At 36.7% G+C, this 15,523-nt stretch overlaps 1 protein-coding gene across 1 annotated transcript in view; it reads right to left on the reverse strand.

Annotated features, from left to right (window-relative positions):
* Positions 1–13,464, reverse strand: part of EPYC (epiphycan) — a 42,670-nt gene extending 29,206 nt beyond the window's left edge. The window contains exons 1-2 of the mRNA XM_019960009.2: positions 13,359–13,464; positions 10,712–10,888 (exon numbers count right to left, since the gene is read on the reverse strand). Of these exons, the coding sequence (XP_019815568.2) occupies positions 10,712–10,876 (165 nt within the window). The 5' untranslated portion in view covers positions 10,877–10,888; positions 13,359–13,464. The remainder of the gene's footprint in view (positions 1–10,711; positions 10,889–13,358) is intronic.
* Positions 13,465–15,523: the final 2,059 nt, after the last annotated feature.

The raw sequence follows: 15,523 nt of genomic DNA on the forward strand, positions 1-15,523 counted from the left end.
TGTATGAGGAAGAAATGTGTTTGGCAAAGATTGCTCAATCGCATGTGTTTTACAAAGCTGCTTTGAGTTCAGAAGGATCATCTTTCCTGTCTCTTCCTTAAATACTTTGACAGCTAAGAGAGATACGTAGATAGTGTGTTAATTGTAATCACTAGAAAACTTTTTCTGGTTCCTAATACTCAAATAACTTAATTTCAGAGAAAGTAAGCCTCAATATAGGGCACAGCTAAAAGAAGCAAAGAGGAAAGAGAAGGAATTGGAAAATAATTGAGGTTTTAGTGCCTGGGTCTCTCTGCTTTGGCATCAGAAGAATCTGGTTTAAATTTTACTCTGAAACTTCCTAGTTGAATAAGAACTCTGCTCCTCAGTTGTTCTTAAAAATAAGCCTTATTTCAAGGGCTAGTTTTGATAATTAACTTATATTTGTGGTCTCATAAATAATGTATAGTACAGTTACAAACACAAACCGACCACTGGCAAATAATATCAGTGATCTTTTTCTCCTGATGAGCCTGAATGATTGTACATTTTTGTTGCTTCACTTTTTTAAGGTTTTCCAATAGCTTAAAATAAAAATCAAATGGTTTAATGCTGCTTTGGAAAGAAGCATATGGAAACTCAATCAGACAACCATATTAAAGGATCATCAGCAAAATTCTTTCCTCTCATCCTCAGAGTATCTTTGATGAAAAGGGAGGGTAAAAAGAAAGATTAGCTTTTAATTTTTGCCATAGTCTGAAAAGAATATTTACTTCAGGCTGACTGACACTTTAACAAGTTACTTCTTCCAATAAGAGGTATTTTATATGCCAACCATATATTTGAAACTTTAAAATATATTATATAAATTGGCCAAAGTAAGACATAATTCCAGATACAATATAAAGTATTGCATGCCTTTTTCACCAGAAGAAATAAATAGTAGAAATATTTCTAATTTAATTGTTTTTTGTTCAGAATATATAGAGATGAGTTTTGAGACAAACTATCCTCTAGTATTAATGAAGTTGTACACCAATTCATTATACTTGTATAACCTAATTTTAAGATCTTTTTATATGTCATTATCTAAAATGGACATTGAATTCTGTAAGTAGTTTGCTTACCCATATTAGTTTGCTTCTACTTCAGCAGTTTCAGGTATTACAGGCCATCAACATATATTCTAAATTTTTTTTTTTGCATGACATCCTGTTATGACAAGAGAAAAATCACTGCTCTATTGTTAATTGATACAACTGCCTTCACTGAGTTCTCTCCCATTCCTATAACTTCACTAAATTTAATTTTCATTCCCTTGACAAAGGTTATTGATAAATGCTATTTTTGAAGCTGAATATATTTATTTCAATGGCAGTTTTTTAAGGATAATTTTAAACAATCTGGCCACCTGTTCTTTTTGTGAAATTAAAAAAAAAAAAAGGCCTTAATTTTAAGATCAATGGAGAGTAACAGCAAGAAAAGCGTTCCTCATTCAAGAAACTTACTCTTGGCCAATTATTACTGATGTTTTTTGTTAGTTATTAATGCTATTTCCTTATGAATGCATACTTTCTCTCATTCCAGTAGGTATATAAGGCAATTTTTAAAGCACATATGGTAATATTTCAGAAAATAACCTCCTTGAAGAGATTAGGGTGACGGGAAGATAGAGGTGTGGGAAATAATACAAAGCCAGGGAAGAATGAGGCAAAAATTAAGATCTAGTTTTCTGGAAAAAAAAAAATGACAAACACATTTACAAGATGGATGGCCTAGAACATAAACAAATTTCTTAAAAATTGCAACCTGTTCTGACACTGAGGCCTGAGAGAAATTTTTCCTTCATGTCCTCATGAAAAAGCATTGTGTGATGTTGTCCTAAATGTCCCCAACACCATCCTACAACAAATACAGTCAAGTGCTTCATGGGACCACAGGGTATATATCTCTGCTATTTATTGAAGACATGGGAACAGTGCAGGCTCAGTTAAGTAGAAGTAATTATGCAAGACTAAATAATGTGATAGAGGTATGGAGAAGTCTAATTACCTGGAAGGAGCCAAGAAAATTTCCTGGAGGATTGGAAGTTCATACCTTTCAGCAGAACATCAATAAATATTAATATAGCCACTGAGTATGTTTCTGAGCAAAATCATTTACTCATGGGCAAGACCAATGATTTTTTAGACCTAAGAGAAATGGACAATCAATAATGCAAAAACTGATCCTGAAAATGTGAACACCAAATACCTGCTCGGTCAAAAGCGCAATCTCAACTTAAGCCATTCAAAGAATACAGAATTTTGAACTATTTAGATTTTTTCGTTAACCTTTTAAAAAATTAGTGAAATGTTTCCTTGGACTCTACACACTCAGGTTATTCCTTATAATTTAGATACATACACCTATTCGCAATTATTCTTAAGTAATCTTAAGCCATTTTTTCCTAAAAAATTAGGTAACTGTCAGTTGTCTATAAAGTTCACTTCTAGTTTACCATATTCACCCATCAGATCAGATCAGATCAGTTGCTCAGTCATGTCTGACTCTTTGCGACCCCATGAATCGCAGCACACCAGGCTTCCCTGTCCATCAGCAACTCCTGGAGATCACTCAGACTCACGTCCATCGAGTCAGTGACGCCATCCAGCCATCTCATCCTCTGTCATCCCCTTCTCCTCTTGCCCCCAATCCCTCCCAGCATCAGAGTCTTTTCCAATGAGTCAACTCTTCGCATGAGGTGGCCAAAGTACTGGAGTTTCAGCTTTAGCATCATTCCTTCCAAAGAAATCCCAGGGCTGATCTCCTTGAGAATGGACTGGTTGGATCTCCTTGCACTCCAAGGGACTCTCAAGAGTCTTCGCCAACACCACAGTTCAAAAGCATCAATTCTTCAGCGATCAGCCTTCTTCACAGTCCAACTCTCACATCCGAAAAACCATAGCCTTGACTAGACGAACCTTTGTTGGCAAAGTAATGTCTCTGCTTTTGAATATGCTATCTAGGTTGGTCATAACTTTCCTTCCAAGGAGTAAGTGTCTTTTAATTTCATGGCTGCAGTCACCATCTGCAGTGATTTTGGAGCCCAGAAGAATAAAGTCTGACACTGTTTCCACTGTTTCCCCATCTATTTCCCATGAAGTGATGGGACCAGATGCCATGATCTTCGTTTTCTGAATGTTGAGCTTTAAGCCAACTTTTTCACTCTCCACTTTCACTTTCATCAAGAGGCTTTTTAGTTCCTCTTCACTTTCTGCCATAAGGGTGGTGTCATCTGCATATCTGAGGTTATTGATATTTCTCCCGGCAATCTTGATTCCAGCTTGTGTTTCTTCCAGTCCAGCGTTTCTCATGATGTACTCTGCATATAAGTTAAATAAACAGGGTGACAATATACAGCCTTGACGTACTCATTTTCTATTTGGAACCAGTCTCTGTTCCATGTCCAGTTCTAACTGTTGTTTCCTGACCTGCATACAAATTTCTCAAGAGGCAGATCAGGTGGTCTGGTATTCCCATCTCTTTCAGAATTTTCCACAGTTTGTTGTGATCCACACAGTCAAAGGCTTTGGCATAGCCAATAAAGCAGAAATAGATGTTTTTCTGGAACTCTCTTGCTTTTTCCATGATCCAGCGGATGTTGGCAATTTGATCTCTGGTTCCTCTGCCTTTTCTAAAACCAGCTTGAACATCAGGAAGTTCATGGTTCACCTACTGTTGAAGCCTGGCTTGGAGAATTTTGAGCATTACTTTACTAGTATGTGAGATGAGTGCAATTGTGCGGTAGTTTGAGCATTCTTTGGCATTGCCTTTCTTTGGGAATGGAATGAAAACTGACCTTTTCCAGTCCTGTGGCCACTGCTGAGTTTTCCAAATGTGCTGGCATATTGAGTGCAGCACTTTCACCCACAGAAGAATGTTTTTCTTTCTAAGAGTGCAGTATAAAATGCACGTGGCATTAAGTTCAGCTAAAACTGGTGCAAGTTAAAAGGACGATTAGAAAATGGTAGAAAATGAAGGGAGGATAATATAATCTTTATTAGTTTGTTGGAAATTATATTCTGGTAAGAGAACATCAGGGACTTCCCTGGTGGCTCAGACGGTAAAAGCATCTTCCTACAGTGCGGGAGACCTGGGTTTGATCCCTGGGTTGGGAAAACCCCCTGGAGAAGGAAATGGCAGCCCACTCCAGTATTGTTGCCTGGAAAATCCCATGGACAGAGGAGCCTGGCTGGCTGCAGTCCATGGGTCACAAAGAGTCGGGCATGATTGAGTGACTTCACTTTCACTAAGAGAACATCACTATGATTATATATTATGAATAACTGTAATCTTAGTCAAGCTACCTAACTGCTCTTTGTCTCAATATTCTTATCTATTCAATGGGAATAATAATGGACTTCATTCTTTGGTTGGGAGAAATAAATGAGATAATACGTGTGATATTCCTAGAATGGTACTGACATGCAATAAGCGCTCAGAATTAAGCTATTATCCATCAAGAAGGAAAACATCTGCATTTCAGTCTTATGGCTTATAACCAGTTCCTACTCATATCATTATGGTAAAATGAAAGCTAGAGGTAAAAAGTGCAGCAACTTTATATCAGCAAATTTATCCACAGGATAATTTAAAACATTGTGATGGAATTTGTCATTGTTGTTTATTTACTAAGTTGTGTCTGACTCATTTGTGACGCCATGAACTGTAACCTACCAGGCTCCTCTGTCCATAGGGTATCACAGGCAAAAATACTGGAGTGGGTCGCTCTTTCCTTCTCCAGGGGATCTTCCCAACCCAGGGATAGAACTTGCATCTCCTGCATTGGCAGGTGGATTCTTACTGCTGAGCCACCAGGGAAGCCCAGATGATGGAATTGCTGGGTCTAAAATATTTTTCTAATATATGTCCAGTGGATCCCAGATATTCTAGAGCTTCAGAAATCATGTAAGTCATCAGTCTGAAATATTAACTGCATATAATTTTCAAACCATTGGAAGAAATACTTTCCAACCACTGAGGAAGTAATGAATATACTACTACCAGTAGAAATTAATAAAGCTCTACTGAGATTCTAACCCTGGGAATCAAGGGTGGTTTGGCTCACTGACTAAATAAATCACTGGACTCATAAATGCAAGCCTTGCAGCCTTACAGTAATTCAAATGTGGCTTTCAGAAAAGCAGTTTAAATCACTACATATTTTATTAGTTTTCCGTTGCTGCATTGAAAATTGCTATCTGGGTCAGGAAGATCCCCTGGAGGAGGGGATGGCAACCCACTCCAATGTTCTTGCCTGGAGAATCCCCATGGACAGAGGAGCCTGGCAGGCTACAGTCCATGGGGTTGCAAAGAGTTGGACACGGCTGAAGCGACTTAGCACACACACACACGTAGTAATTTGAAACTATACTCATTTTTAAATTCATAGTTTCTGTGGATCAGAAGTTCAAGAATGGCCTGACTGGGTTCTCTGCTTAAGGTCTCACAAGGCCAAAATAAAGTGATGACCAGGGCTGTAACCTCATGTGGAGCTTGAAGTTTCCTGTATATTTAGAAATGGGTTTCTTCTACCCCCATATACTTGCTGGCTATCAACTTCTCCTCAGCATTTAGAGACTTCCTACATTCCTGCTCCATATACCCATCTATCTTTAAAGCCAGAAACAGATCATTTCCCTTGCACTGAATTACTCTTGTGACTCCAATTTTGTCCCTAACCTCAAGACACTGACTTAAAAGGGCTCATGAGTTTACATCAGGCTAAGATAATCTCCCTTTTTAAATTTCAAGTATGCCATAGAACATAACCTATTACAGGAGTGATATCCCAATATATTCATGGTGTTAAGAATTGTAAAGAGCTTGGATGCCTCCAGGAATGGGCCACTTAGAGCACATCTTAGAATTCTGCCTACCACATATATCAAAGGCCTTAAGTAATAATCATACCAAGTTTAGACCAAAGGATAAACTATATTAGCATAAGTTGCCAAGTCTTAGATTTTATAAGAAAGAAAATTGGCATTTAAAAGCAGTTATCTTGTCATTTTACAATGACAGGATATCTGTCATTGTAAAATGACAATTTTACAATGTCAATTTTAGAATATCAAGTTGTCTTTTGTGCGGATGAAACAAATTCTAGGCTACATTATGCAGAACCACACTCTTGGCGTCAAGAACAAAGGGAAAAAAAAAAAAACAACAACAACGGAAGAATCTGATCCCCTCATTCTCAATGTGCATCATTTGCTCTGAACTTTTTCATCAACGAGACCCCGTATGGGTGTGTTATCAGTGTTCACTCAAAAAGTATCCCATAAGATCAAGAACATGTGGAAACATTGCCTTTAATTTATAGAGATGAGATATATAAGTTTATTTGACCTTCCAAAATCTAAACTTCCAAGACTGCATCCAAGAAATTCATGCCATGTTAATCAGATTCTAGAATCCATTCACATGACTGGAGCTACTGGCTGTATTTTGTATTTTCTTTAGGGAATTATATGGTAGTTGTTTATAACGAAATTTATAGTAATAATTTGTGAAGATCTGAACTAAAGTTCTGAATTTGGTTCCTCATGTCACCTTACCTTATCATATTGATTTGTTTGTTTTTGGATTTTTGCCATAGGTGGTGGGTGAGTGGATTGGTTGATTGATTTTTGCCACTGGACCAATTTCATGAATATCTTTTTAAAATTATATATAGTTTATGTTTTCAAGTGTGTTATACTTTCATAGCAGAAGATATTAAGAAGAGGTGGCAAGAGTACACAGAAGAACTATACAAAAAAGATCTTCATGACCCAGATAACCACTATGGTGTGATCACTCACCTAGAGCCAGAAATTCTGGAATGCAAAGTCAAGTGGGCCTTAGGAAGCATATCTATGAACAAAGCTAATGGAGGGGATGGAATTCCAGTTGAACTATTTCAAAAACTAAAACATGATGTTGTGAAAGTGCTGCACTCAATATGCCAGCAAATTTGGAAAACTCAGCAGTTACTACAGGACTGGAAAAGATCAGTTTTCATTCCAATCCAAAAGAAAGGCAATGCCAAAGAATGCTCAAACCACCACACAATTGCACTCATCTCATACACTAGCAAAGTAACGCTCAAAATTCTCCAAGCCAGGTTTCAACAGTACATGAACCATGAACTTCCATGTGTTCAAGCTGGATTTAGAAAAGGCAGAGGAACCAGAGATCAAATTGCCAACATCTGCTGGATCATTGAAAAAGCAAGAGAGTTCCAAAAAAACATCTACTTCTGCTTTATTGACTATGCCAAAGCCTTTGACTGTGTGGATCATAACATACTGTGGAAAATTTTGAAAGAGATGGGAATACCAGACCACCTTACCTGCCTCCTGAGAAATCTGTTATACAGGTCAAGAAGCAACAGTTAGAACTGGACATGGAAGAACAGACTGATTCCAAATAGGGAAAGGAGTATGTCAAAGCTGTATATTGTCATCCTGCTTATTTAACTTATATGCAGAGTACATCATGCGAAATGCCAGCCTGGATGAAGCACAAGCTTGAATCAAGATTGCCACCCTTATGGCAGAAAGCAAAGAAGAACTAAAGAGCCTCCTGATGAAAGTGAAAGAGGAGAGTGAAAAAATTGGCTTAAAACTCAACATTCAGAAAACTAAGATCATGGCATCCAGTCCCATCACTTCATGGCAAATAGATTGGGAAACAATGGAAACAGTGACAGACTTTATTTTGGGGGGCTCTAAAATCACTTCAGATGGTGACTGCAGCCATGAAATTAAAAGACACTTGCTCCTTGGAAGAAAAGCTATGACCAACCTAGACAACATATTAAAAAGCAGAGACATTACGTTGCCAACAAAGGTCTGTCTAATCATAGCTATGGTTTTTCCAGAAGTCATGTATGGATGTGAGAGTTGGACTATAAAGAAAACTGAGCGCCAAGGAACTGATGCTTTTGAACTGTGATGTTGGAGAAGACTCTTGAGAGTCTCTTGGACGGCAAGGAGATCCAACCAGTCCATCCTAAAGGAGATCAGTCCTGAATATTCATTGGAACGACTGATGCTGAAGCTGAAACTCCAAGCTTTGGCCACCTGACGCGAAGAACTGACCCACTGGAAAAGACCCTCATGCTGGGAAAGATTGAAGGCGGGAAGAGAAGGGGACAACAAAGGAAGAGATGGTTGGATGGCATCACCAACGTGATGGACATGAATTTGAGTAAGCTCTGGGAGTTGGTGATGGACAGGGAAGCCTGGTGTGCTATAGTCCATGGGTTTGCAAAGAGTCAGACATGACTGAGCAACTGAACTGAACTGATAGCACATTTATATCTATATTTCTATCTATACCTGTGTCTATATCTATCACCTACCTAAAACCAGTTTTCTGATGATGACTTTGCCACAAAGGGTTATTAAATCAGTGATGATTGGTATATTTTATTTAACTACAAGGTGTTGTCCGTGACTCTCTGGAACCCGCTGCTGTTTAGGTTTCTGAGCTTGCGTAGGCCATTATGAAAATTAGAAATGTTTGCCTGAAGTAAGGGCTAGAGAATGTAAGGATATAATGCCACCTATTCAGTACCTTACAGAAAGGTTCTTATTCTAGAATAAACAAACACTGAGGAAAAGTTGTCTACTAAATCATCTCTATATGGATATATTGATTAGCTTAATTTTCTTGATGGCAGGAAGAATTTTAGACTTTCATGAGAATGTGTAGGGCCTCTTGGGCAACAACAACAAAAAATCCTGACAGTGAGGAATAACTTAAAAGCAGTCTGCAGATAAAGTTCACTTCCTTCACAGTTTTCCCAGGGCATTGAAAAACGTGAAAGTGTTACTCACTTCCGCGACCCCATGGACTGTAGCCCACCAGGTTTCTCTGTCCACGGAATTCTCCAAGCAAGAATACTAAAGTGGGTAACCATTTCTTTCTCCAGGGGATCATCTCAACCCAGAGATCGAACCCAGGTATCCTGCATTGCAGGCAGATTTTTTTATCTTCTGAGCCACGAGGAAGGCTTAGTCTCAAAAGGTGTTTTCTGTACTGTGCATCTGTTCTTCTGAAGTGAATAATAGCCCCTTGAATCCAAATTCCTCAGCTCTACTTAAAATAGAGAATTCACTTATGGTACTCACCAATCCTATGAAATATCTTTTGGAAGAATGACAAATAAGTTTAAAATCTTTATTTTAGTAGATAACAACACAAACACGCACTGTGGTTTTAAAAAAATTTTATGCAATATGGAAAAAGGAGACGGGCAGATGAGTTAAGTGCTGCAAACTTTCTTCTAATGCTCTGCATTGATGCAATAGAGATATAGACATCACATTTATAGCAAGATAGATATTAATAACTATAAACTCTCCACAGAAGGCCCCCTTCATGTAATAGAAGGCACACAGTGAAATGAATCAACAGTGAATATTAATAAAGATTTAAAAAATCATAACCAAATGTTCAGAAGAAGTCTCCTGCTATCAAGCCTGAAATTTCACTAAAAAAAAGAAGAGAAAGATAAAGAGACAGAGGGCAAATGAGAGAAAGACAGTAAAAGAATAGGGTAGGGGGAGAAGATATAAAAATATTGTACAGTGAAAATCTAACTATTTAATAAGGCAATAAAAAGAAAGATGAGAACATTTAGTATCTTAAAAAAGATGTATCTAAGTCTCATACAATTTAAATACATGCTTTTATTTACATATTTCATGTCCCTATTTATCAAAAGTTATTCTAAGGAGATTTGCACTTGAATGACTGCCCCAAATATGTTCTGATTCTGTAAAGGTGATGTAATTTCCCTTTCGGTTTATTTGTACTTAATTAGTTTTTGTCAATGTTGTGTGTTCATTACACTCCAACATTTCAAGGTCTGCTTGTTTTCTGATTCAGAAAAATTAGTCTGTATCCTTTAGTTATATAAAAAGCCTACCATTTAATTAGGAACATGTCATATTAGATTTAGGTAATGGTCTGTAACCTTGCCAATGCCTACATTACTGCTGTGAGTGATCATTTAGGGAAGCATATTTTCACTTGGAAAACAGTAAAGTTTCAAACCATTGTCCCTTTTTTGCATTCTTTTAGTTTTCTTCTATTACATTTTAATCTCTCACATCTTTTTTCTTCACTTCAAACTTCCCAAACTTCTTTATCATTATAGATGTACTATTTGAATTCACCTTTCTCTCACTGATTGCCTCTTTCTCTGTTCTAACTTGATAGAAACTCTTATTTTTCAACTTTATGAGGAGATGTAAAGAAAATGAAATGAAGAATAAAAAAGAAAAGAGTCTTCCAATGTTAACCTCCATCACACTGAACATGTTCTGGAGAAAATGTTAATATGAAATTATTAAGTCGGAACATTTCAGTGTATGTTCTAAGTCGCTCAGTTGTGTCTAACTCTTTGTGACCCCATGAACTGCAGCCCACCAGGCTCCTCTGTCCGTGGGATTTTCCAGGCAAGGATACTGGAGTGGGTTGCCATTTCCTCCTCCAGGGGATCTTCTGGAACTAGGCACCAAATCTGTGTCTCCTGCATCTCCTGCATTGGCAGGCCGTTCTTTACCACTGAGTCACCTGGGAAGCCAGGACCATCTCTACTTCTAAGTAAACAAAAATCTATTTGAAGAGAAGAAACCCCAATAATCCCTTATATGATGCTTAAAAAATCTCAAGAGTTGGAGGAATCCGTTACCTCAGCTCGCCCCATTGGAATGTTCTCATAGTTGTACAGATGATCCAGGTCTTCTAAGGTGGCATCGTATGTCTCTGAGTTGTAGTTGATGGATTCTAGAGTTGGGGCAGTCACAGCAGCATCCAAGATGAGAAGTCCCACAATGAGTCTTGCTAATGCTTTCATTTTTCAAATTTCCTAATCATAAAACATTGGAACACGTAAATATTTAATTGCTAACAACTTATGAATAGTTTGCACTAAACAAGAATGATACATCACTGTCAATACTGAGAAACTCAAGCCGGTAGTTTTCTTTCAATGGATAATTTATAACAAAACGTGTAACTGTGTGGACTCTGAGGACTACTGCTGCCAGGTATTCAAATTAATTCACAAACCTACCCACATTTTTGCAGTAGATACTGTAATTACAATAAACTGATTTTATTTTACAAAGAAACATGGAGAAAAAGAGATGCAGAAAGACTGTGATAAACTTAGGTTTATCAGATGGTAAAGAATCCACCCGCAATGCAGGAGACCTGGCTTCGATCCCTGGTTTGGGAAGATCACCTGGAGAAGGGAACAGCTACACATTCCAGCATTCTGGCCTGGAGAATGCATGGACTATACGGTCCATGGGATTCACAAACTGTTGGACACGACTGAGCGACTTTCACTTTATTCACAAAAGCCTTCACATTATCTAAGTTTCACCACTTAGTAAGCATGAAGTTATTTCATCAGCTCTGGGATGCAGAGCTGATAATGATGATAATTACTATAACTGTCATACCATTTTAAAAATGAGGAAACCAAGACAGAGCTGGCCAGTAATACAACTAAGTCTGTTTCTTGTTCATTTAAGCCCAAGGCTTTTTCCAGACAAAATAATGAAGACTTTTTTTTTCCTTCTTTGTTGCCTCTGGGTGTCATTAATACACACATAATTTAATATGTACATACATAAAATTAATATTTCATGGCAATATTTTCAAAATTTGTTCTTAACTAAATGGAGGCGATAAGAAAAACCATTTTTCCTTTAGTCCTTGGTGTTTTATTTCAATTATTAATGGCTATTTAAAGTTTAGATTCAGAATCAATGGGAACACATGTTTAAAAGTCACCGTTTAGCAAGATTTCCTTAGAGGAGCATTTGCACACACATAAGATTAGAGCAATGTTTTGTAATTCTTTAATTAATGTAATTTTTATTTTCCATGGTAGCATCACGCATTTGGGAGAATCAGTCAATATCTTATAATTTTAATTATTTTAATTCTGTGTATACTCCTTTGAATACAGCGTAGTTTAGAAAAAAATCTCTTAGCATAATTTTAAATGTTTAAATTAAGCCTATCAAAAGTGTTACCTTGTGATCATTTGTTGAGGAACAAAATATTTGTAAAACTTTTTATCAAGCATGTCTAATTTTAAAGGTTTTGTATTTCAGATACATTTCTTGGATTTACTTATGAACAGTACGTGTGGTTTTGTACCTACACAGACATATAAAAAGGAATTCATGGTAAATATTACCTTTAAACTTGAATGCACTGGCAGACCAACTGACCTTCAGTTACTTGAAAGAAAGTCTTTATGAAGCAGGTTTAGGCAGAAGCATATGGAATTCCTCTGAGAATAAGAAGTAGTACAAGGAGCTCTTTTTTATCCCCTCCTATGCTTTTTTCAAATAAATTTTATTCACGCAGGATAAACTAAACCTCTGTTTTACTTGCCTTTGCAGAAGGTTTTGCACAATCTCAGATTTGAAACTGTATTATGCAGTCACCAACAAAGTCCTGCTTAATAAAACAGTGTGATTTGCAAATCTCTCAAGAACCAATCTCCATATTCAGGGGGGAAGCAGTAACAACGGTCAACACTAGTCTAAGAAGTATACATTTTCCTTGTACATTTCTGGCAAGTTTCATTGTTCAAAAAAATTATGCACTTGCTTATTTTTTCTCACTTCATACTATAAAGATCTGCATATTAGAATTTACTTGCATTTGACATATCCCCTAAAGCTATCACCAATAAGGCAGTCTGTGAACCTTAGAAATATGAAGAACACATATCCATGTGTAGATAAAAAGCATATCTCTTCCTTCAAATACTTACATTAGTGTTTAATGTAGTGGCTTGTTGAAACTTTGAACTTAATGTCTACTTTATGCCATCTAATGATATTTTAATAGCATATACTTATATAAAGCTTTAAAATATATAGCTTAAAAAGGCATTCTAATTGCACAATCCTAATATGATCATCAGTACATTTTAAACACCTGATTCTTATAATTTTCTTCTTTTGCATAATATTTCAATCAGTAACAACCAATAGTACCTGTCAATACTAGCAAAGAATGTGTTCTGTATCAGGGCACCTGATTTAAGGACTATATTGGAAACAACTATAATTTTATTGGCATCTGTCATGGCTATTAAGATAAACTCTTTTGCTGTATTTTTGAATTCCTAAGCTAATTCAGAATTTTGGATTTTCCAAGAATAATATAAATATAAAAGGAGCAAACTAAACCCAATCCATTGAAGTTCACCATGAAACACTAAAGCAAGGTGAATTATTTTTTTTCAAAGGTTGTTATAGTAGGAAAAAAGTCTATAACCCAAGAAGAAGGCAAGTGTAAAAACTTACCTTTGGCTCCGACTTGTTGAAATGGCACGCAGGGACTGAGGATGCCGTCCCAGTGGTATTTGCCCCTGACCAATGGTTGTGAATTCTGGTCTGTTGGAGGTGGAATTTATAACACTCAGTTTTTTGTTTGGAAAAGCTCACCTTGGGAAATGCTTCTCAGTCTTTAAAAAAACCCAAATTATTTTATAATCACTCAAATTAAGCAGCAGAAGCCAATTACATAGTACAAAAAGCTCCTGAAATTATGTTAAAGGAATTCTGATTGCACATGTGTCACCTTAAAAATATTTAATGGAAAAAGTTTGTTTTACCATACATCAACATAAATAAATTTAAATTAAAAAAAAAAGTTTGTTTTAACATATCTCTTCTACAACACATTCACCAGTTAAGGGAAGACATTAATGTACACAGTGATGCTGTAAATGGATATTTCAGAAATGTTCTAAGAAGAAAGAATTTTATCAAACCTTGCATATCTTGAATTGTCTTTTTTTTTTCCAATTTTCATTGACATTAACTGAAATTTAGTAAATGTTGCAAAAACCTTACCTATATAATGTTGGGTAAGGAGAAGAATCAAAAGAAAACAAATTATTTTGATTGCTTGGAATGCTTTGAGAACAAACAATAACCTCTTGCATTATTATCTTTTTAAAAAATTATGCCCAGAAATAATGCATAAATATGATCTGAGTGTTTTTTTTTTTTTTTGATCTGAGTATTTTGAAAAGAAGGCTCCATTTCTTCTCTTTTATCTATCAATCAGAGCCCCAAAAATCAAATTACATTAAAAACTTTTTCGCCCCAGAATACAAGATTTATTTTAGGCTTTTGGTACCTGACGTGTTTTGTGAAGCTGAGTTTTATTACAGGTATATATAGAAAATATATTTGTATTAAATTTCTCTTCTTTGCTTTCACTCACACTGCAAAAGTTCTAGAGAAAACTGAAACTTCCATCTGGTATTCTGGTATGTCTTACGTAAATCTAGGCATCCGGCTCTCACCTGTACACCAGGAATCTTTCCTTCATGACCAGAGGTGAATAGCTTCCCTGGATTTTGAAAGCAGGTTTGATCCTGGACAAACCGACGGAGGAGATGGTCTGTCTTCAGAATACTCATTCCCCTTTCTGGTTCCCTCCGATATTTCGTCCTTCAAACTGCTTTGCCCATCTCTTCAGGGCACTCTCAGTCATTATCCCCATCATCTGTACCTGGTTACAGATAATTTGTTCTCAGTGTGAATTATTGTTCTCAGGGTCAGCTTTATTGATAATGGAAGCAGTGATAAAATGTAAAGTATGAAATCTACACAGACCTCTGGAACAGTAGTGAAGCCATCTTGGAGGCAGTGGTTTCCTCCTGGCAGCCATGCACGCTTTCAGTTTCACCACATCATCTAGAGGCTATTTTCAGAGCATTTCTGGAAAGAGGCATTTCTGTCCTTTAAACCAGGCATCCCCAACCCCAGGGCCACACCTGTTAGAAACTTACCTGTTAGAAACTTACACAGTAGGAGGCGAGCCGCAGGCAAGCTTCATCTTCTCCCCATCACTGGCATTACTGCCTGAACTGTCCCCGACTCTTCCCATGGAAAAATTGTAAAATTGTCTTCCACAAAAACCAATCCTTGATGTCAAAAAGGTTGGGAACTGCTGCTTTAAGTTACTGATGTTTCAGTGATGTCTTCCATAGGCCCCAGAACACTCTCCACGAATGCAGTTTTTTCATGATGATTTCACAGCCAAATTACTTGTGTTATATATAGAATTATATATAGAATTAATATTATGTTGACAATTACTAGTCTTAATATAGAATTGACAGCAAAAATGATCATTTGTGAGTCTTCTTCCAAGTTCTCTTTCTTTATAAAAATGGAAATTGTCATACTGAGTGAAGTCAGACACAGACGAATATCATGTGATATCACTTAGATGTGGAATCTAAAAAAAGGGTACATGTGAACTTATTTATAAAACAGAAGTAGAGTCACGGATGCAGAAAACAAGCTTATGGTTATTGGGGGTAATGGGAAGAGGGATACATTGATAGACTGGGATTGCCATATACACACTGCTATAAGTAAAATAGATAACTAATAGGAACCTACTGTGTAACACAGGGAACTCTACACTCTGTGATAACCTATCTGGGAAA

Source organism: Bos indicus, chromosome 5, assembly GCF_029378745.1.
Source record: "Bos indicus isolate NIAB-ARS_2022 breed Sahiwal x Tharparkar chromosome 5, NIAB-ARS_B.indTharparkar_mat_pri_1.0, whole genome shotgun sequence".
NCBI lineage: Eukaryota > Metazoa > Chordata > Mammalia > Artiodactyla > Bovidae > Bos > Bos indicus.